Source organism: Mercenaria mercenaria, chromosome 18 (genome assembly GCF_021730395.1).
Source record: "Mercenaria mercenaria strain notata chromosome 18, MADL_Memer_1, whole genome shotgun sequence".
Classification (NCBI taxonomy): Eukaryota; Metazoa; Mollusca; class Bivalvia; order Venerida; family Veneridae; genus Mercenaria; species Mercenaria mercenaria.
Window position 1 is genome coordinate 26140700 of NC_069378.1, and position 23370 is coordinate 26164069.

A 23370-nucleotide genomic window follows, 5' to 3' on the forward strand; every position below is an offset into this window, starting at 1 on the left:
ATCTACACAATGTACAAATATAAATGGTCAACAACAGACGGAAAATTGTGGTTAATATTCATGGCTAAAACAAAGTTCACTCAACCATCTCGATTATATAAACGCAATATTTGCATTCCCGTCAGTTCGCAGAATCATTCTACTTGTTTTGAAACATAGGTTTCTGTGCTTACCAGTGAATGGTATTGCATATCGGGACTAGCATTCGAATCAGTGAAATGTTTCTTTCTTATAAACTTATAAACACAGACACGAATTAAATTTTTCAAATGTTAAGCAAAAAAAAAAAAATGCTGCGGTGGAAAGAAAAATCATTTCAAATGTAAAAGAAAACTTGTTTGAATATCAAACTTTAAACAAAATTCTTTGTTTTAAGTGCAGATCACAAATCCTAAATGTGAATGTTTGTATTTGTTCTCATTTTTTTCCATTGATTTACTTTGATTATGGGGTTATTTATATTTTAATGTATTTAACCTAGGTTTAATGAAGTCTATATTTTACAGTAGTGAAGTAATTGAAGTGTTTGATGCACGATTATTTCGTGCTTTTTTCAGTTAGTATTTAGCCGAGTTGAATAGTCAATTAAGTTATTCGAGGCTGTCTGCATTCTTTAACACAACACACACTACTTACATGTATACAAACTGGATCCCATCTCGCCCATCCCATTGAAAGTCTAAAAATGCGTCATTTTTAAATTTCAGTAAAGTAAGTCCCAAAAGGCTTTGAAAATTAAAACCGATTTAGAAGCTGTCTATATACATGATGTGCATTGGGTATATGTTGTTTTGTTTGTTTGTTTGTTTTTAAGTGGCACTTATTTCAATACTTTGAATAAGATTATACAAGAGCATAATAGGGAGGTTATCAGAAATAATAAATTCAATAATACTTTCAATTGAATTTGTATATTAATCAATGATCAGACCCCTGACAAATATTCAAATATTGGAGAAAACAATTAACAAAGAAAGACAATAGGAGCTAACAATTAATTTTATATGTTTACTGTTCATGAAAGTATGACAGCCACATTTTAAACAAATGTATTATGATCCTTTAACGTTATTTCGAATATTATCAGTACATACCGTCTGACTAGAGCACGGTTTGGGAATTCAATACATGGCAATGCTGATAACAAATCCTAAATGTGGATTTATGTATTTGTTATCCTTTCTTCCCTCGATTTACTTTGATTATAGGGTATATGATTTATTTATGTTTGAGCGTAGCGAATCAGGAAATAATACAAATTACATTTTTATCAAGCGGCTTACGTGATCAATACCAATGTGTTAAAAAAAATAATCGAAGCCAAGTGGACTTTGAAACATATTTACGTGTTACCTTAGAACCTATACTATTGTATTATATGGAGGCTTATTCGGGCCACTGTAAATTTTAAAGCTTAACTTGTATAGCAAACATACTGCTTTTCGCACTCTTGGTTGTGGGCTCTTGAAAAACAAATTCCATTCTTTGTCGCGAAATGCATATTTTGCCAAATGCCTTCATAGCAGTAAGTACATACTTTTGTAAATAAAGACATTGTTGCTTGTTATGCTTTTAGACACTATTTTTCAATGAAATGAAGCACACCCTGCTCGGTTATCTGCATACTGAGAGTACAAGCGTACACATTGTGAAGTTTTGAACAATCCATATAGTCAAGTGTTGACTACTATCTGATTGACCAGACAGATTAAACACATTTACTTTAGCTCAGCGGTGACAAAACTGTTTTAAGCTTCGTTTAGTCCGCTTTCCTGGAAAACAATACTAATACCATAAGAGAGATTTTACTTAAACCCACGTCGTTTTGGCTGAGTAGCCAATACACCATCGCTAATCTTATTGCTATAAAGGTCAATTGGTGTGGTCAAATGTATTTCATTCATGATTACAAATGAGAGCTTATTTATCGGATATATGTTTTTGTTAATGAAAGGAAATTTAAAATAAATAATCTATAAAAGACAAAGCATGAGATCCTTGTAAAATTCATTAAACAGCAATAAAACTATAAATTATGTGAATGTGTTATGTTGCTGTGTCCTTGATCGTATACGAGTAATTTGTAATAAACTGTATATATTATATCATAATTCATTAGTTTACATAACAAATGTTCCAACTTCAAATTGCATGGAGTCTTACGTGCGTAAGATGTCTTACCCACCCATGATGTCACCGGATGTCGGAGAATACGGAAATACACATCGAATATAGTAGAAAAATACCACTAAACACGAAAAACTATATAAAAAAAAAATAATATACCGACGTTTCGCCGAAAGGCTTCATCAGGGTAATACATAAATAGCGGAACTGACGTAACGTCAGCGTGAAAAATAGTGTCAACGCGCTAAATAACGTTACATAGTACATAAGCGGCAAAATGCATTTTACAAAAATACAGCAAAAGGTATATTTGTAATATCAGGCTATCGGATCAGTAAGATACGAAAAGTTTCTATAAAATATATATAAAAATATACACTTCGATACACTTGAAATACACTTCGATAATACTGAACTAAAATACACTTTGTATGAATAAAATACAGGTTTCTGCGTACTTCATATGTAACAAAAATAACGTAAAATCAAACAGATAACAAGTGTACATTGGAGACATGACGATTAGTGGTTTCCATTCAATTCTGTGTAATCTTTAGTCCAAATATTGGTATAAATGTATCTGTAGGTAAAGAATATTTGAATGTAGTTACAATTATAAATCTTTCAATCAACAAAGTTGTGTAAATATATGTGTTGGTTAGGTGTTATTTTGAATGTAGTTACCCGTGCAAATGTTTCATGTTTTGCCAATTTACTGATTTAAAAACACTTTAATCATAAGGGGTTGCATTGGAATATTTTCAAGACAGCGAAAGTACTGAGATGTCAGCTGATAACTTCTAGTATTGTCAGAAATAGGTGGCTACCGCTATTCAACAATTCTAAAAAGTAAAAAAACATTGTCATTTGATATCCGTGAACAAAGAATTATCTGGATCATTTTACTTTTATTCATTTGAAGATGGCTGCAAGTCCTATATGGCGAGGCACTAGACTATGTTTTAAAATGTCCAATTTGCCATAATATTCTTAAAGATCCGCGTGTATTTAGTTCCGTGTCAGCACATGTTTTGCTTGGAATGTATTCTCAACTACATAGAAAATTTGTTGAATAGTCCAGGAAATGACATAGCATGGCCTTTCTGCAGAATTCCCCTTAATATAAAGAAGACATTCTTCACCAAAATTAAGGAACGTGAAAATGGGTAAGTTGTTTTCCAAAACACCCAGTTGTGTCTGAAATGATGAGTAAATTTAAGACGGAGGATGAATTTTGCAAACTTCATGAAAATAAGTTAAACGAGCACGTATATGTTAACCATTCAGAAGTGATTTGTAGTGACTGTTTACGGGAAAATCATAAACAATGTAAAAATGTTCAAAGCATTAAAGAGTACGAGCCAATATACTCAAAATTGAATGAGAATGATGTAGAATTTTTAAAAGAGGAGTCTGATGAGCAATTAAACAAGGTGCAGAAACTTATCAGCACAAATATTGACACACTTTCAAAACATGAAGTATGTAAAACAGAATTGAATAGTGCTATATGCCGTGTGAAGAAAAATATAAGTGATGCCGAAGCAAAACAGAAAGAACTCTCAAATGTGTTCAACTGATCTAAAAAATTAAAAAGCACAGTTAATGAGTCAAAAGATATATATGCTCAAATAAAATGCAACACAGATATCTCTAAATCTAAACGTGATCTTTGGCAGTCGTTTGAAGATGTTATTACGTCGATAGACTCAACGAACCTCATGCAGACTGTATCAGAATTACAATGCGATTTGGCAAATATAAGTGATAAAATCGTGTCGAAACGTAACCCGAAATGCGAGGAGAGAAATCAGCAAAGAACGACCGAAATACAAGAAAAGCAAGAATTTATTGACATTCCGAACAGTAGCTTTCGAAACACACCTCGGCGTGACGAAATGAAAACACCAAGAAACAAGCTGTCAGACAGAAAACGCGCAATGTCTGCTAATCACAAACAGGAATTCGTTGTCAGTTCAAAAGACGGTACGAACTCTAGCAAAACCCCTACTAGCATAGATCGTAGAATACTATTAGCGGAAAAAAAATCAACAAAGGAAGAACGAAATACAAGAAAAACAAGAAACAAATGCAATTCCGAACAATAGCCGTCATGGCACACCTCGATGTCAAGAAACACAATCACCAATGAATTACCTGCCAGGCAGAAAACGTGCAAAGTCTGCTTATCCAGTACGGGACTCTGTGAACAGTATAGAAGACAACACGAACTATAACGAAAACCCTTCTAGCTCATATCACAGGATATCAATAGCGAAAGGAAATCAGCAAAGAAAGATCGAAATGAAAGAGAAACAAGAAGTAACCGGGATTCCAAACAATCATTGGTCACCTCGACATCAAGATGCACTAACACCAGTGAAAAAACTGCCAGGCAGAAAAAGTGCAAATTTTGTCTATCCGGTACGGGACTATGTTAACAGTTCAGAAAACGGCACGAACTATAACGATATCCCTACTAGTTTAGATCGTGGAATATCAGTAGAAAACTTAGATGGAGTTATAAGTACGTATGGAAGACGTTCTTATCGGCCTCCTACCTTCCAGTCTCGACCGACAGATTACAATGTAGTTACAATACAAGCTTTAGACTTAGAACCTTTAGAAGGAGCGAGAACACTGGGTCAAGGATTACCACCTTTACCAGATCCAAACCGCAGAAAGTAACTGCCTTGGGTAGTTTCAACCATTGCACTGAGGTATAGTTAATTAATGACTGTATTACAACTACACGTGCATTGCATCACCCGATCCTGTGCGAACATAATGATACGATAATCAAAGTGATATATATCTTATTTGTATTAGTAATTGTTGTGTACATGCAGAAAGAGACAGTTTGTGCTCAGTCGACTTTATGCCTTAAAAGATATATGTATTTGCTACAATTAATCGGTTAGCTTTGAAAATTTACATGTAGCTATAAGAATTTACCGTAAATGTAGTAATGTGTTTTAATGACAATGTGTACAACTATTGAAACTCAACTTGAAGTTATTATAGTATGTTACTGACTGTTCCAGTGCCGTGCCCCTATTTTGAACTTGTTTTTGTATATACCGTTTTTGTATGTTTGTTGTTTTACTTATTTTCAACATTCCTCGCCAGGTTTTAAGTTCCTATTTTTTCCACAGTTCCCACTTTTTTACCTTTCCCGATGCTATCCGTTTCCAGTTTCCAGGTTGACTACTATTACCATTTATGTTTTGGTGAAATAGTTCAAAAATAACTCTCAGATAATTGTCAACTTAAGTATCCTGTGCTGGAAATTTGTACGTTTAAACTGTTTTTCTCTACAGACTAATTGTATGGATTTTATGATATATAAATTTGTTTCTTACATTTATATAGGATTCAAAGCTCTTGATTAACGAAAGTATCAAAGTATCGTATAATCTAGTTTTTGTTTTTCATAGTATTGCAAGCACGATGATAAACCTGTTGAAATAGTATTTGATTTAACGATGGACAAACATATAAAGCAACTTCACTTGGCCTTTTCAGAACTTTCAAACAGATAATGACAATTTATCAGATGGCAATCGTGTTAAGTCTGTGAACCGTATTCTGGTGCCACTTTAGAGTAACCTTACAGCATGTAATGTTTTTGCAGATGTTTTTTTAAAAGATCTTAAAGACATACTTGAAAATGTGCTCTTTGTTTCCTATCATTTATAATACGTTCTAAGTCTTTAAACATACGGCAGAGAAATAATGCTAGTCTTTTTATGCTATTTTTCGATAATTTCAACTGGTTAGGTTTAAGCTACGGTGTGTACTACAGTTTACGCAGCTGTGTATGTCCTGTTCAAGATTAAGAACCCTGTTTAACCCTACAGGGTCGAATATGTTTACATGGCAGTTTTCGCCCCTACAAACTATTACTGTTTTAACCGTGTTTAAGTCTGGCTGATTTTTCAACACAGAAACGTGCATTGTGTACTATAAATGTAACGTTATATATATATGTTATCTAAACCTTTTATCCTGGGCGTGAAAATTTAAACAATAGATATGCCACAGGTATTATTAAAGGTATGTTAGGTTAAAGCTCAAACTAGTTTATGATTCTACAGTGAGATTAAAGAAGTTGATCGTACGATAAATGATAAATTTTCAGCGACAATCTGCACTGTGTTATGCATAAATTTAGGGTATTTGTAAATAGACTGGATAATAAGTATATATTCAATAGATATAATAAAGCATCTGTGGCCCAGTGGTTAACCTAGAATGAAACCAAGCTAAATAATGTCTAAGTCTCTTCGTGAGAGGAACCACATCACGCTCGCCCCATAGAATAGACTTAAAGACGCACCACGACCTAGTGGCCTACTTTTTCCTCCCACATAAACTTCGTGCAAATCATTCTGATAATACTGGTATAATACAACTGTTCTACAAAATGACAGATGGACAATTTAGGCTTTCCCTTTAATTAATGGTTTTCACAACTTCATTTGCAAACTTATTCAATCATTCTCTTTTCACTACAGTTTTATAAGCATAGAATAATAACTATCTTACACTGTAGAAAGAAAATGTGGTATAAACTCACCTTAATACATCAAGTACTGTGCATTCTACTACCTTAATTTAATAATATTTTTAGATATTAAACAAATTTGCCTTATATATGGCACTGGCAATTTGTAACTAGATATTTGTTATTTCTCTCTTTTTTCTTGAATTGTATAATTACAATCATGGAAATACAAAAGAATACAGTTATTTTGTGGCGCGCCTTTAAGCAGAACTTTATTAGTACACATCAATATTGAATAGATTCTATGATGCCAAAGAATCAGTGATTCAATAGTGTTATGTTACTAGCCCTTTATGATCATGGCGTCCATTCAATGTCCTTTTCAACCAGAACTAGCTTCAGCTGGACGTAAGGTATGATGCACTTTATTATCATTATTATACAAGCATTGTATAGAGCCCTTTTCATGATAAATACGTTCAATGGCGCTTTACATAGCGAAAAGGATGCCACACAAGGCATTAAATTCATCCTCTACTAGTACATACACAGAGCGATCTGACCAGAGGGATAGAGTGAGACAAAGCTCCCAAAACAGAGAGAGAAATCCTTTTAGATAAGGCCTATCCGTCTAACTAAGCTTAGATCTATACGAATAGACAGGCTGCTTCTTTAAGGTGCCTGATGTATAGCACCGATACAGGCAAATCAGTCTTTCCTGGAAAGAACCAGTACTGGTCACTCCGTTAGGATATTTCCAATGAATAGACCGAATTTCGAACCTGGATCTCTGGATTGACAGTAAAGCATGTTACCACTAGATCAGTGGGCCACCTACACATAAGACCGCATCAGTCATTTAGAGTCTGTTTTAATTACTTTGTTCCTTTTATTCTGCCAAAGAATCTTCTTGGAGATTGACGTTGTTAAAAGAAGGCTCGAAAACATTTTGGTTACATTTATTAAAATATCAGAGGGGACTTAATGTATGTATGAGAGTTCCCCTAAAGTTCTTAGTAGAATATTGTAGGTGGTTATCTAAGGTGCCAGAAGATTACTTCCAGATCATGCCGCTGCATATATATCTATTTAATTGCCAATGACTTGCTTACATGTAGTAACTGGTCTTAGTAAACTTTCTACATCCTGATTTACTAGTATTCCTAGTAAGTACTATATTTCCGTCATACACATATCATTATCAAGGAAAATAACGCAACATACCACCACAGGAACGATCAAAATATAAAACAATTATTAATATTTTCTTTCTTTTTTTCTGAATAAAATATGAATTTTCCATAATGATTATTAAATACAACCCAATCAAACTAGTATTGAGCAAAATAGATCGACCGTAATGACATTCGGCAATTTTCATCAAATTACTTAATATTCTCCCTATGTGATCACGGCATTCTCCAGCATTGTTGTTCGATTGAAATACTTTTTCCGCCGGAAAATCTCGAAATAGCATATCACAAAATTGCCTAATTGTCAAGATAATAAAAGGTGACTTAAAGTCAAAACGAATTTATAATTGTTTTGCTTGGCATCATTAGATGCTGCACAGGGGTCCTCTGATAGGTTTTACTTCATTATTAGTCACATAATTTACACCAGCTTTATGGAACAAATTATAAAATTGTTCTATTTTCTTTTCTGCATTACGCATGTGACACAGTGTAGTAATGTTTAGCATTATCTGTTATTAAGTAGGAAGTGTCATTAGAATAACCTATATTGATGTAAGTACTGGAACATTTCCAAAGGTTTAAACGGATTACTTTCCTAAGTTTTCTAAAAGTCAGGATTATTTTGATACAACTGCCATTTTGCTATCAATGATGCACACATAAAAAGTAAGTGCTTAAGATGATTAGTGCCAATTATCTTAAACAATTCAAATGCACTTCTAAAGTACACTGGTATTGTAAAATGATATGTCTGAATCATTCAGGAAAAAATGCACATTTATCTTTGTTTAATAAATCTGTCTTCGTATGCCAGAATTATCAATCAGATCAAAATGATTTTACATCGTCCCTACACAGTATTCGCCCTGCACAGAAGCACACTTTTAGATACTGGCTTTTCATGATCATAATGCTGTAAATTAGTTTCCCCTTGGTACCCCGTTAAGACATTGAAAAATAATGCAAAACCAAAGGCACTTCTAGTATTTACTAAAGCAATGTCATGAATAAGATGTGTAGCTTTCAAAACTTTACTTTGGCATTTATTTTGACAGAATCTTTTGACAGCTGTATGTAATATATTTTAGTTGAACTTCCATGTGATAGTTTTGCCCTCTTTACAAAGAAATATCAAAATGGGGTCACCACTGGAATTGAAGAAAATGATCTATAAAACCTTTTCGGCACTTTCTGATTTTTATTTGTCTGACTTTAACTCAGCCATTATTTGCTATTTATGCATTGTTTGGGCTCAAAATGATAACCAAACTTTCATCTCCGGTGAGCAACTTTGAGAAATGCTTGGGATTATATATTTTTTCAACAACCTAAACCTTGGTCATTTGGTCTGGTGTCAACAAATTATGGACCCATCTAGCATAAACCTTCTTTCTTTAATTTCAAATGGTCCGTCGGAATATGATAAACGATCCCTTCTTAAATTCCTATAATGTGAACTATATGTGAAATATACATCGACCATCTTTTTCTACCATATCCCTAACAGCATCAATGTTTGTCTTTGTTTCCGCAACAATACCTCTGCCTAGACGGTTACTGTTTAGGGGACGTTCTGGTCCTCTTTAAGTGCTTAACCCTACTAAAACTACACTTAACCTCAATACAGAGCTACCATGGATACAACACAATTTAAAAAAAAAATCTCTTTTGGAGATACCTGCAAAAAAATTAATGTAAGCCCTGTTTTCTGTTTTTCCTTCATGCTTCAATATATCACTGAAACTGCAGTCTATATTTTGTAATGCCCGTAGTTAAATTTTTGACAATGATATTGCTTAGTTTTGAACGGAAAAAAAGCTTTATACCGTAATAAGCAGATTTCGTAACCATTCTTACACCAGGAATGTGCATTTGGTTACCTATGGTGGGGCAAAGGCCTCCATAGTAGGATTTCTAACTTAAGGTTGTGGACCGGTGATGACAAACGGCAAAGTACGTATCCTCTGTCAGACCGCTTCGGTAGCCTAGTGGTAAAGCGTCCGCTTCGAGTGCGTGAGGTCGTGGGTTCTATCCCCGGCCGCGTCATATCAAAAGACGTAAAAATGTTACTAGTAGCTTCCTCGCTTTGCGCTCAACATTAAGAGGATAGTGCTAGGACTGGTCAGCCAATTGTCAATATAATGTGACTGGGTGGGGTATCATGCCACGTGTCTACGGCGTGATATTCCAGTGAGGCAGCACTATAAAGTTGAGCATTCTGTTCACTGCTACGAGCAGACACCGTCGTTTATATGAGTGAAAAATTGTTGAAAAAGACGTTAACCCCCCCCCCCCCCAACCCACCCACCACACACACACACACACACACACACACACACACACGTATACTCCGTATGCGATTTCGACGTTTTCCTGTATTTACGGAATGCTATATGCGTGCGCGTTGAGCTTTACGTTCAAAGAATGCCGAATTTCGTTACGAGAATACGTAATTACACGAAAATTCGAGAGTGGCATTGCGGGTCCAACACATTTAATAAAGAAATATCATAGTGTATTGGCATGGCTATTACTCCGTCGATCCGCCTTGGTCTCGATAGTGCGTCAAATAGATAGAGTAGAGTTTTGCATTCCGTAGACATTCATATTATTGCTGTGTGTCGAAATCATACTAGCGCGGTATATCAAATATGAAATAAGCTTCAAATTTTTCATTATATTTATTTTAACAATATATCACAATATGTATCGAAGTGAATCCCTCATAAATTGAGGAAAGAAAGAAAAGTCATATTAAATGCATCTAACTAACGGTAATAACTGATTAAAGACCCCTAATAATTGGTTAAAGACTCATGTGTTTCCCTTCCTCTTGCTATTTTTGTCAAGATTTCTAAATAAGATTAAATTGATCGCTTTGATACATAAACAACATACTTTTCGTACAGATAAAATCATTTTTCTTTGAAGGGAAGCCGGAAAATAATACCCTCTGTGAAGTGTTCATCCCCGTCAGGTACTTACATGTAAATAATGGTTAAAATATAGACTTCGTCATGCGATTGATTGCGACAAAAATAGGTTTTACGAAAATATTTGAAGATTAAAATGAATTTTGTATTATTTTTAGTTGGGACTTTAAAGTAATATCGTTAATATTTGTTACTGCTAAGGTAGTAGATATTATTTAAATATTCATATTGTAAACAAATTTATCTTCCTTGTATAAATGGCAAATTGAAAACACCAAACATTCAAAAACAAAAATCCAGATCGGAGTGCCGACATACGAATTTACAAAATTTATGTATTACACTAGGATAGTAACATTTTGACGTGACGTCGTGTAAAATATAGACGTCGTTGGCCGAATCGACTTGGGGAAAAAGGGTAAAGAAAATGAAATTTAGATGTTTCAGCTGAGAAAGCAAACATGCAAGAAAAAGAATATTTCCATACTATATTTATTAAACACGCTATTTATATTTTTCAACTCGTTTAATAAATTCTATATAAAAAGTTTCGTTCTGTAGTACTGTCGAGCTGGAGAACGAACTTACGCAACACGACAGCACGAGGAATGAAGGTCGCCAGAATGCAATTTTCGCATCTGCCAACAAGAGTATTCGAGAAATAGATATTTCGAGTGGTTGACCTCTATTTGCTATTCCCCTACTGAACGTATTAGAATTAAACGTTCAGATTTACGTGGGTTAATGCTTAACGTGTGTGCGTCTTTTATCTGATATGTTGGTATTAGTGATATGCTAATTACGTCATGCTGTAAAAATGTTTTAGAGATCGAACATTTGTACCCAGTGCTCTGTGCCTACTTCAATTTTGGCAATTTCTATTTGTTATGCCAGAACTAGTGCTAAAAGGTTAACAATGAATGTATTATTTTACACGACTTAACGACTAAACTATGATCACAGACAAAGTACTGATACGTTATACATGTATATAGTTTTGTAACTGTGATTCTCTAAAAGTCTAAATACAAAACATTCTTGAAATTCTTATAACGGTCGGAGTCGTTGGGTAGCTGCTAAAATGCAAGTATCAAAGTTTCTATGTAGTATTCTATGTAGTATTTTCACTTAGTTCATACTCTAAGGAAGAAGTAAGAGACACTTTGACAAAATTTGAAATATGTTGGAAAAACTGAGTGATATTTTTTATTGATGGGAGAATTGCTGTTAGCCAAGAGAATATACCGATGACCCAGCATAGTCTGAGCATTTTTATATCACAAAATCGTTTCAATTCAGTCAATTGTCCAACAGTGATTGCCTGATGATGAGGTAAATATTCAAGTTTACAGACCGGACCAGGGTAATGTTCATTAATGTTTATGGCTACACTGAAACAAATGCAGTTGTATAATCACTGACAACTAAGTGTGACCTTTACACGAGTTTATTTTGAATGAGTAATCAGACATAGTGTGTGCTTCAACATTAATTTTGCAAAATAATATATTCGTTTAATTCGCTGTTAGATTTCGGATTAATACAAAACAGGATCGAGACCCATCAACGTCATATAGCAATATTAAAACTATGGTGAGAGGTTTAGGACAGACATTTAGGCCTATAACTGGATGACAAGAAAGAAGAAAAAACATTCTACACGAATCAGCATATGCTGAAAATGTGAAGGTACAATATGAAACTCTAGTGTGGGTATGTTGTAAGAAGTTGTCTGAAAGTTTTGGTAACCTTTTACTCAGGCCATATGACAGAAATCAACAGTAAAGGTACATTCGAACTGAATTTTATTTTTTAATTAATCTGGATAGGCAAGTTCCCTATCTCTCTCGTAAAAGGAAACAAAAACGGACCTCTAATTTCTTTCTTTGTTCTCCTTAGTTCAATCTTCCGGCTTCTAACTTCCTATTTCTTATTTCGCAGTCATAAGTACTAAATTTGTACATCTTATTTTACTGTTTGTAAGTTTCGGTATTTCGTCCAATCATAGAACATTGTGTATTTTAGGTTGACAGACAATAATTGTAAATTAGCGCTAATATAGTCCTCGAAATTTAAAAGCATATGATTAAAGAAGCACTGAAAACTGTTTCGCTGTAACTCCTCAGTGTATCGACATGTTATCAGATGGAAATCTATGGAATTATTTTGTTTTTCTTAAAAACAAAACGAGAGTAAATATCATAATGAAAACCACGTTCCATAAACGCAGCCTCCACAAAGCTTAAAATACGAAGCGGACATGCAAACAACCAACACACACACTCACACAAAGCTTGCACAATAGGACATATAAACAAATAAATAAATACAATGGGACACTGCCTTGGAACAGTCAGTGGCAAAACCACCACTGGGAAGCTTAAACCAGTGCATCTAACATCACTCGTACCCCAACCATGATTCAAACTCACAGGACAGTGTAAAAATAAGTTATCCCCACCAGGTGAATCCCTAATATACGCATTGTCAACAGAAGGCATGTCGTGTAAACCACAAAAATGCTCTTGTATTTTTATATAAAAAGCAGTCCTTAAGAACCAAAGTCGTATGTACCCTATTCCCTTGCAGAAGACAACAAGAAAAACACCCTAAAGGACCTAACAAAACAGGACAAAAGACAGAAAATGAAATAGCTTAATCTCTGTGGGATTTAAGAACTACCTATTATTGAGACCTGTTCCGTCACACAAAATCAAAGAGGAATGCGTAGCGGGAAAACATTGGTTGCAGAATTAATGGACTCTCGCTGGAACCGTCTCTAACGATGTCCTTATTGTTTTTCCAGGAAGCGGATTCGAGAGTTTTACAAATTAATTTAAAGATTATCACACTCGAGCGAAAATAAATTAGTTTAAACTTAAGTACTAATCTCTACCGCATTTTCTTCGGTCTTTTTCATTGTTTTCAAACAAAATTCGAGACAGATCAGAATTATATACATATAGAATAAAGACAAAGAAGAGAATATACACTACTGCAAATAAGAATACAGATCTAACTGAGCATTGGAAATGGTTGTTACGTTTAACACATATTGAATATATGGTTGTAAACGACCATGAAACTGCATTGAAAAATTGTAGATTTATTTACCTGTTTGAATTTAAGTAAGACTATCTTTCCTAGTTTCATTGTTTCTCAAACTTTGAACAAAAACGGTTTTACCTCACTATGAAATCTTAAGTAATATCTCTACTGTTGATTGTTAATATTTCAAACTGATCCTTTTAAGAACAAACTACTTTTTGTTTTTGTTACTTGATAATTCAAGCTGAGAGTTTTAGTTGCATTCAGAATTTGTAAACAAAATGCACCTGTTTTAAAAAGGATAACATATTCGATTTTAAGGTGAGAAAGAGTCGTAAAATAGTTTCATATTAACTCTCTCATATGATAAAACCATGTTCTTTGCATTTTATTGTAACATTTCAACTGTTCGTAATTGACATTGCTAACAAGGATATATGTTAAGCATTTAAACAACGATATTGTCATCTTAACTGTCGTATCTTTGTAATTCAAACGGCAAAGTTTAATTAATGAAGAAACACTTTTGAATGTGTTTGATTATTCCGGTAATTTACATCACAAATACATTTTATCAACAGCACCAGCAAAAGAAATGTTTTTAATCGCTCATTTTAAGTAATAATTTCAATAATGTTCTGTTTGTGTCTTCAACACGAAACAAAAAATACAAAAACAAACATGTTGTTGATTAAAAGGTGTACATAAAGTTTCAAGAGAGTTTTCAAAACGTATTAATATATTCTATAAACTAGTTTAATTCCTGGCTGATGACAAGAAACAAACACATGATTAAAATAACTATTTCTTCTATTGCGTTGATGGTATATAGCCTTCTCATGTGTGATATTTATATAGTATCTGTTTATTTCAGTGGCGGCCGGTTGCATGTTTGACACTTGTTTCAGATGAAAAGAAAATTACAACCCTATCAATAGTAAAACCATGCAGTACCCAACCATTCTTGCTTTTACTTTTGCTACCATAGTGTCACACATTACGTGCGCACCAGCCACAAACTACGATGACAGGACAATTGACAACATAAATGGCCAAACCTTGGTCGACGTTGGATCCAAATTCAATATTACTATCTTGATAGTGATTGGCAAAGCAATGAAGAATATAGAAAACGATGTTAAGGAGGCAGCAATGGAGCTTTGTCGGCTGCATCCTTGTACAGACTGGAGTCAGTGGTCTGACTGTGATGTTAGCCCTGATAAATATGGACAAATTGGGGCTAAATCACGCACCAGAAATTGCGGAGGCAATACTACACTCTGTGAGCGGTACGGGATATCAAGACTTGCGTATGAATATGAGGTGTGTGAGAAATTTTGTCCAATAGATTATACTGTAACCAAATATGGATTTTGTTTGAAATTTTACGCTGGACCGAAAAAATGGGACGATGCTGAAGCAGTGTGCCGAAATGATGGAGGGCATCTCGTGAATGTTGACTCTGAAATCAAAGCGCATGACGTAAACATGACTCTCGAAGCAAATTCGTTATCTGGTACATATGCTAATTTGGTCTGGATAGATGGCCGAAGATCCGTTCAAGGTGGCGCTTGGTCGTATGGATATAAATCAACAGATTCGTCCTTTGTATACTGAGGCGACGATGACCCAGATAACAAACCTTCCGACTTGTGTATGGCGTATCAAAGAAATCCCAATGCAGACTCAAATATGTGGCGTTGGTACGATCATTATTGTCCTAACAAGTTCCAGTTTGTGTGTCAGGTCGCTAAGTAAATGATTAACTGCTGCAAGAAAAAGAACACAACCGTTTAGAGAGTTGTTTGCATGTAGAGAAAATGGATACGCATTTAGCTTGAACATTTGAAAATTCTGATACTTGATAGATATTGATAAACATTAAAGATTTCATATATTAAAAAACAACAAACAAAATGATACAGTATATAATAAAAGTGTCATTATGAAAATAGTTAGATCATACACTTTGTATTCGGCCCTCATACATTTTGCCAGGTCGAATCACATTCGGCATTTGTGCGACTCATGAGATTCGATTTGGACAATGTCCGCTCGAGCCGAATACTGCATCCCAGATCGAGCTACTGTTATAATAACCCTATTTGATAATGATTATTATTATTGTTATTATTATATTTACGTTTCTGTTTATTATTATTATTATTAATGTTGTTGTTGTTTTAATTATCATTTTATTATCATTTGTGTTATTTTTATTATCATAATAATAGTATAAGATTTATATATTGTTATTATTTTTGTTATAATCATTATTATACCAGATTTATATAGCGACATTTTTATAATAAACACTGTCAAAAGCGCTTGACATATAGCAAACGCAGCCACTCATCCTCTACTAGTACAGACACAGAGCGATCTGACCAGAGGAACAGAGTAAGATTAAGCCCCCAGACAGATAGAGAGAAATCCTTTTTAGATAAATGTAAGGCGTAACTAGCTCTTTTCAAATAGACAGTCTGGTTCTTTAAAGTGTCCGGTGAATAGCACTATGGGACTAACGGTATATCAAATATACTGAATCTGTCATTACATATTTGAGCAAGATATCACAATAAGTATTTGAAGTAATACCCTCACAAATTCTCCAAACAAACGTATCTAGGGCGAGAAACGAGTCATGTTAAATGCACCTAATTGAAAATTATAATTGGTAAAAGCCCTTCAACTTGCTATTTGTGTCTATCTAAGATAAAATCTAAACATAGCTCACCTTAAAGAAATTCAAACAACATATTTTCTAACAGATTAAATCATTTTTCTTTTAAAGGAAGCCAGAAAATAATACCCTCCCTTAAGTGTTTAAACTTGTCAGGCACTTACATGTCAACTATGCTTAAAATAATGACTTCTTAATTCTATTTATTAAAAAAAAACACACACACATTTTATCTAACTATTTGAAGAAATGCCTTTTGTATTATTTTTTTGAGTTTGAGACGTTAATCATTAATGTTTAGAATGTATATTATTCAAAGTTTCCCTTTGTTGATTTAGAAAATGATATCAAAATCAGCCCTTTTAATCTCACTAGCACGCATACGCTCGTAAAAGCTGTAGATATTTTTTTTAACTACACACATATCTCTTTGTTTTATTACAACCAAATCCAAGTAAAGGTATGAAAAAGGAACAATTTTGTTTACGTCTCCGTGCAAATATTTTCTAACTTGTAAGTCATTTTAACATGAGCAGTAACACCGTATCTCGTCTTTTGAAGCTGTTTAAATTTTTGGTGATAGATAAGAAATATAATAGTTTATCAACTACACTTTGGATATAAGCCTTTGGTGTCACTTTTGCAAAACAGAAGCAGGAACAAAATACACTTTCATATCGTAAGCAAATTTTTCTTCCTTGTACAAATGGCACATTGAAAACACACAACAATCAAAACACAAATCTTGATAGGAGTGTCGACATACCAACTTACAATATTTGTCTATTACACTAGTATGGTAATATTTTTACGTGACGTCCTTTCAAGTGTAAATGGCGTTGGCCAAATTGTGGATTATGAAACGGTAAAGAAAACGAAATTTCCATTTTTCAGCAGAGAAAGCAAATCTATGATAAAAAGATTCTTCTCATACAATATTTTTAATTAGCAATTCATATTTTCAACTTGTCTAATTAACTAAATATACAAATGTCGTTCCGTCACACTTTCCGACTTGAGAACAAACTTAAGCAAAACGACAGCGAGAGAAACGAAGGTCACCAGAATAGAATATTCGCACCTGCCAACATGAATACCCTAGAAATAGATATTTCGTGTTAGTTGACATCTTTTTGCTATTCCCCTTAAGAACTTATAAGAATTAAACTTTCTGATAACATGGATAAGTGCTTAAAATGTATGGGTGTTTTTTTCTCAGACTGTAAATATGCTGATGAATGCCTTATAAGACTATTGATACTTATAACATGCTTTAGATAATTTACAGAGACTGTACATATACCCAGTACTCTATGCCTACTTCAGTTTTGGTAATTTCTGTTTGTTATACGAGCACAAGTGCTACAAGTCAAACAATGAACTGTATTATTCTATATGACTTATCGACTGAGAGATGATAACAGGCAACGTATCATACATTCTACATGTATACAGTTTTATAACCGCGATTCTCTGTAAAAGATATAACACAAAACATTCTTGAAATTTGTATAACAATCGGTGCTGTTGGTAGCTGCTTAAATGCAATAAAAGTCCCTCTGTTATAGTATTTTCTCTAAGTTCGTACTCTGAGGGAAAAGTAAGAAGCATTTTGGCAAAAAGAAAGAGTCAAATATGTTATATTTTCAATGACGAGACAATTGCAGTTAGTCATGAAAATACACCGACGATCTAGCATACTCTCATTATTTTTATCACAAAATCGTTCCAGGCCACGAAATTGTGAAACAGTTATTTTCTGATGATGAGGTAAGTATTCAAGTATACAGACCGGTAGAGGTTAATATTCACTGACTTCAATAGTTAATATATCACCTTGACCATGTCAATAAACTTAGCAGTTCCATTTATGGCTACCCTGGAAGTATAATGCACTATCATAATCACTGACCACTATGTTACATATTTATAGGAGTTTATCAAACTCTTCCTATAAAATTTACCTAAGAACGTATTGTTTATATTTGTTGTTTAATTCATAGTTAGATTTCGGATTAAAACAAAACATAGTCGAGCCTTGTCAATGTCATATAGCAATATTAAAATTTAGGTCAGACATTTCGGCTTATAACTGGAGAGATGAAAGAAGAAAAAATATTTTACATTAAATGAATGAGCAAATGATGGAAATCTGAAGGTAACTTTTGAAACTCTAGTGTTGGTATATTGTAAGAATCTGTCTGAATGTTTAGGTGACTGTTTAGTCTGGTCATATGAGTAGGTACATTCGAGCTGTTTATTATACTTTAATTAATCGGGAGAGGCAAGTTTCCTGTCTCTCTCGATAAAGGAAAGAAGCCAAAAAAAGGGACATCTAATTTCTTTCTTATTTCTCTTAAGTTCAATCTGTTTTCTTCTAACATCCGTATTCTTACTTCGTAATCTTAACTACTTAATCTGTACTTCTAATTTTACTGTTTGTAAGTTTCGATATTAGGTCCAGTCATAGAACATTTGTGTATTTTAGGTTGACAGACAATAATCGTGAAAATAGCACATATTGTCCTCGGAATTCGAAAGCATATGATTTAAGAAGCACTGAATGTTTTTTCGCTCTAACTACGCGGTGAATCGACATGTTATCAGATGAAAATCTATGGAAATATTTCGTTTTTCTTGGACCAAAACAAGGGTAAATATCAAATAGAACAACACGCACACTCACTCAAAGCTTACACAATAGGACATAACGAACAAATAAAGGAATACAATCGGGCACTGCCTTGGAACATTCAGTGACAAAACCACCACTGGGAAGCTTGCAACAGTGCACCTAACATCATCTTACCTCACAGGACAGTGTAAATCAACTCACAGGACAGTGTAAACAGTTATCTCAACCAGGCGAATCCCTAATATACGCATTGGCAACAGAAGGGACAAAATGCTCTTGTATATTCATATAAAAGGCAATCAAGTCAAGTCAAGTCAAAAGTTTATTAAATGTAACAAAGGCCTCCGGCCCAAAATACACTACATAATATATAGTAATTGGTTCAATCAGATAGTTGTGATCCCACAAAATGTATACATATACACTGATTAAGTTGAGACACATATTCATAAATTCAGCACACAGTCGACTAGCAAACATGTCTTAACATAATAGTTCTCTAGGCTGCTGAATATCATAATTAACTGATCAAACATTATTTAAAAGCTTCTCAAGATACAATGCTGTTTGATATAACACCTTTTCATTATCAGAGCTAAGTATGTTATAAAAACTTTGTATACTTCTGTCAGATGAATACCAATTAAGAAGATACTGATTACGGATCTCACTAAATTTCTCACATTGAAAAAAAGCATGATATTCACATTCAACAATACTAGTGTTACTTTTATTATAACAAAATTGGCAGATACGAGATTCAAAAGGGGTATTGTTGTGCCTACCAGTTTCAACATGCAGCTTATGGCTTGAACAACGAAATCCTTAAGAACCATAGTCGTATGCATCCAAGGCCCTTACAGAAGACAGGACAACAAGAAAAACACACTAAAGGGCCTGATTAAACAGGCCAGAAGACAGAAAACAAAACAGCTCAATCCCAGTGGGAAGTGGGATATAAGACCTACCAATTATTGAGGCAAGTTCTGTCACACAAAATCAAAGAGGAATGCGTAGCGGGAAAACATTGGTTACAGAATCAATGACCCTGCTGGAACGTTCTCTAACGATATCCTTACTGTTTTTCAAGGAAGTGGACTCCAGAGTTTTACAAAATAATTTAAAGATATTATCACCACACTCGAGCGACAACAAATGAGTTTAAACTTAAGTACAAATCTCTACCGCATTTTGTTCGTTTTTTGTTTTGTTTTTCTGTTTGTTTGTTTCATTGTTGTTGTTTTTCAAACAAAAGTCGAGACGGACCAGAATGATATGCGTATAGAATAAAGACAATGAAGAGAAAATAAATTACTGCAAATAAGAATACAGATCTAACTGAGCATTGCAAATGGTTGTTAAGGTTAACATGAATTGAATATGTTAACTATGAAACTGAATTGAAACATTGTAGATTTCTTTTCCTGTTGGAATTTAAGTAAAAGTACCTTTCATAGTTTCATTGTTTCTTTTCTCAATCTTTGAAAAACAATATCTTTTGTTTTACCTCATTATCAAATCTGAAATAACATCTCTACTGGTGATAATTTTCAAACTGATCCTTTTAAAAATGAACTGCTCTTTGTTTTTGACACTCCGATATTTTTAGCCGAGAGTTATCGTTGCAGAATTTGCAAACAAAAAGGATAACATGTTCGATTTTCAGGTAAGAGTCCTAAAATAGTTTGATATTAACTCTCTCGTATGATAAAATCGTGTTCTATGCATTTTGTTGTAACATTTCAACTGTTCTTAATTGACATTGCTAACAAGGATACGGGTTTAGCATAAAAACATTAATATTGTCATTTTAATTATCGAATTCCTATCTTTGTTATTCAAATGCTAAGGTTTTATTTATGAGAAAACACTATTGCATTTGCTTAGATTCATTAACAGAAATGAGTTTTTAATATTTCATTTTAAGAAATCATTTCAACCATGTTTTGTTTGTGTCTACAACACGAAACAAAAATTACAAAATAAACTTGTTGTCGGTTAAAAAGTGTAAATAAGATTACAAGAGAGCTTTAAAAACGTATCCATATATTCTATAAACTAGTTTAGCTCCTGGCTTATGGCAAGAAACAAACACATGATTAAAATAACTTATTGGAATTCGTCTATCACGTTGATAGTATATAGCCTTCTCATGTGAAATATATATATATAGTATCTGTTTTTTTTCTAGTGGCTGCCGGTTGTGTTTGACACTCGTCTCTGATAAAAAGAAAATTACAACCCTATCAATAGTAAAAACCATGCATTACCCATCAAGGTGGTTCTTGGGCGTATGGATATAGATCTGCGGATGAGCCTTCGTATACTGGGGCGACAATGATCCTGATAATGGACCTACCGAATTGTGTATGATGTATCAGAAAAAATCAAACGCAGATTCAAAAATGTGGCGTTGGTACGATTTTCCTTGTTCTTACAGATTCCAGTTTGTTTGTCAGGTTGTTTACTGAATGTGCTACTGCTTCAAGTAAAAGAACTATGTTTGTATATATCACTGTGATACCTTATTAAATGATAACCTGTCTTGGCTTATCTATTTACTACTTGTAACATTTAAACGTGATAAACAGAACATTGTTCATATAATTTCTCCTTAATTTTCTAACCATTTTGATGAAGTAGAAAATGCATATGTGTATTTTTTTTTTCGTGTGTAAATAGTATATTGTGTATTATTCAGTTTTCGATAAACAGTTCTGTTTTACAGTATTAGTATTTCAGGCAATAAAAATCATACTAAAATATTATTTTTTTTTGTTACATGCAAGCATTTAGTTAAAATATACATGAGCTATACGAGTATGTGTTTTAAAGGCGCTCGCGGAAGTTTTTCGGACGGGTCAATTTTTACCCCAACACCTTGCAAATTTGGTTGTTCCTTATCCCCGTACCGTTCTCGTACCGTACATCCGTATTCGGGAACTATCAGTTATGTTCAGAGAATGGCGGAAACATACATCTATGACATCAAAATACATCGGAAACACGTAAACATCCGTTTATTAAGAAATCTGCCGTTTGATAATTTGATATATCTCTAGGTCACATGTTCAAATCATTGACGTCTAAAAACTAAAAAGAATTTTCATAGCATTTGTTGACAGAGAAGCCTTTAACCTGCACCTTTCAAACTTAGTTGGGTGATTGGCAAATTGGAGTAGATAACCCCTATCTCTTTTAAGGTCAATACGTTTAAGGTTAAGGATGCTGCAGCTGGATTGATTACTCTTTGTTTCTTCTTTTAGAAATAAGGGGAAAAAACAGTTTCTTCAGTCACGCTTTCAGCGAGTTTATTCCAGGTGTTCCTCAGGTGAGCGACCTAGGGCCAATTGATTCTCTTGTTAACTATCTTTGCCTTAAGCTATGAACAAAAACTGAATACTGTCAAAGATTTTGGCTAAATATGATATATATGCCCTTGTTTGAAATAAGTATTGATTACGTACTTCGTACCAACCTGCGTTCTATAAATGCCCGCCACACCCAACTTCGTTGTAGTTTAATTTAAGTCAAATCTAATATCTTTTTGTTTTAGATAAGGTAGACATAAGCAAATACGAGGGGTGTTCCAAAAATAATGTCATTTGTGTTTTATTTCGCGGAAATCGTGTCATGTGTACACAAAACCACCTCGTGTCGATAGAACGATCACTGAATCGTAACATAGGTAAATATCGCGCTCACACGTTCACTGACTTTGGTACAGTGTACATTGCTTTATAGCGTATTCATTACACTTTACACAAAATGACTGGGAAAAAGAGCTGAAAATGTGCTTGAAATTAGGGCCTACATAAAAGATAGGTCGCTACTCGGCATGAAGCTTGTAGATATTCACCGTGAGGTGTGCGACATTTATGGGGAAGGTCAAATGTCTCATAGGACTATTTGTAGGTGGGTAGCTAAATTTAGGACCTGACAGCAGCAACTCAAAGATGCTGCTCGCACAGATCGTCCTGCAACAACTACGTCGAAAGGTAACATCGAAAAAAAACCTCAGTTTGCTAAAAAAGGATGCCCGATTCACCGTAAGGCAATTGGCCCGACTGACAAACTTGTCGTTAGCACGAGTTCATGGAATTTTGAAGAAACACGTAAAACTTAGAAAAATAAATGCAAGATGGATACCCCATTTGTTAACAGATGAACAAAAGAGGACCCGTGTAACAATGGCAAAAAAACTTCTGAACATGTACCTAAAATACAGCAAAAAGGTTTTT

The 23370-nt window shown here is 34.0% G+C and overlaps 1 protein-coding gene across 1 annotated transcript; it reads left to right on the forward strand.

Annotated features, from left to right (window-relative positions):
- The first annotated feature begins 13927 nt into the window (after window positions 1-13927).
- LOC123539033 (uncharacterized) lies at window positions 13928-15957 on the forward strand. Its single transcript, XM_045323501.2, has 2 exons — window positions 13928-14132; window positions 14686-15957. The coding sequence occupies exon 2, from the start codon at window positions 14757-14759 to the stop codon at window positions 15426-15428; it is 672 nt and encodes a 223-aa protein (XP_045179436.2). The 5' UTR covers window positions 13928-14132; window positions 14686-14756; the 3' UTR covers window positions 15429-15957.
- Window positions 15958-23370: the final 7413 nt, after the last annotated feature.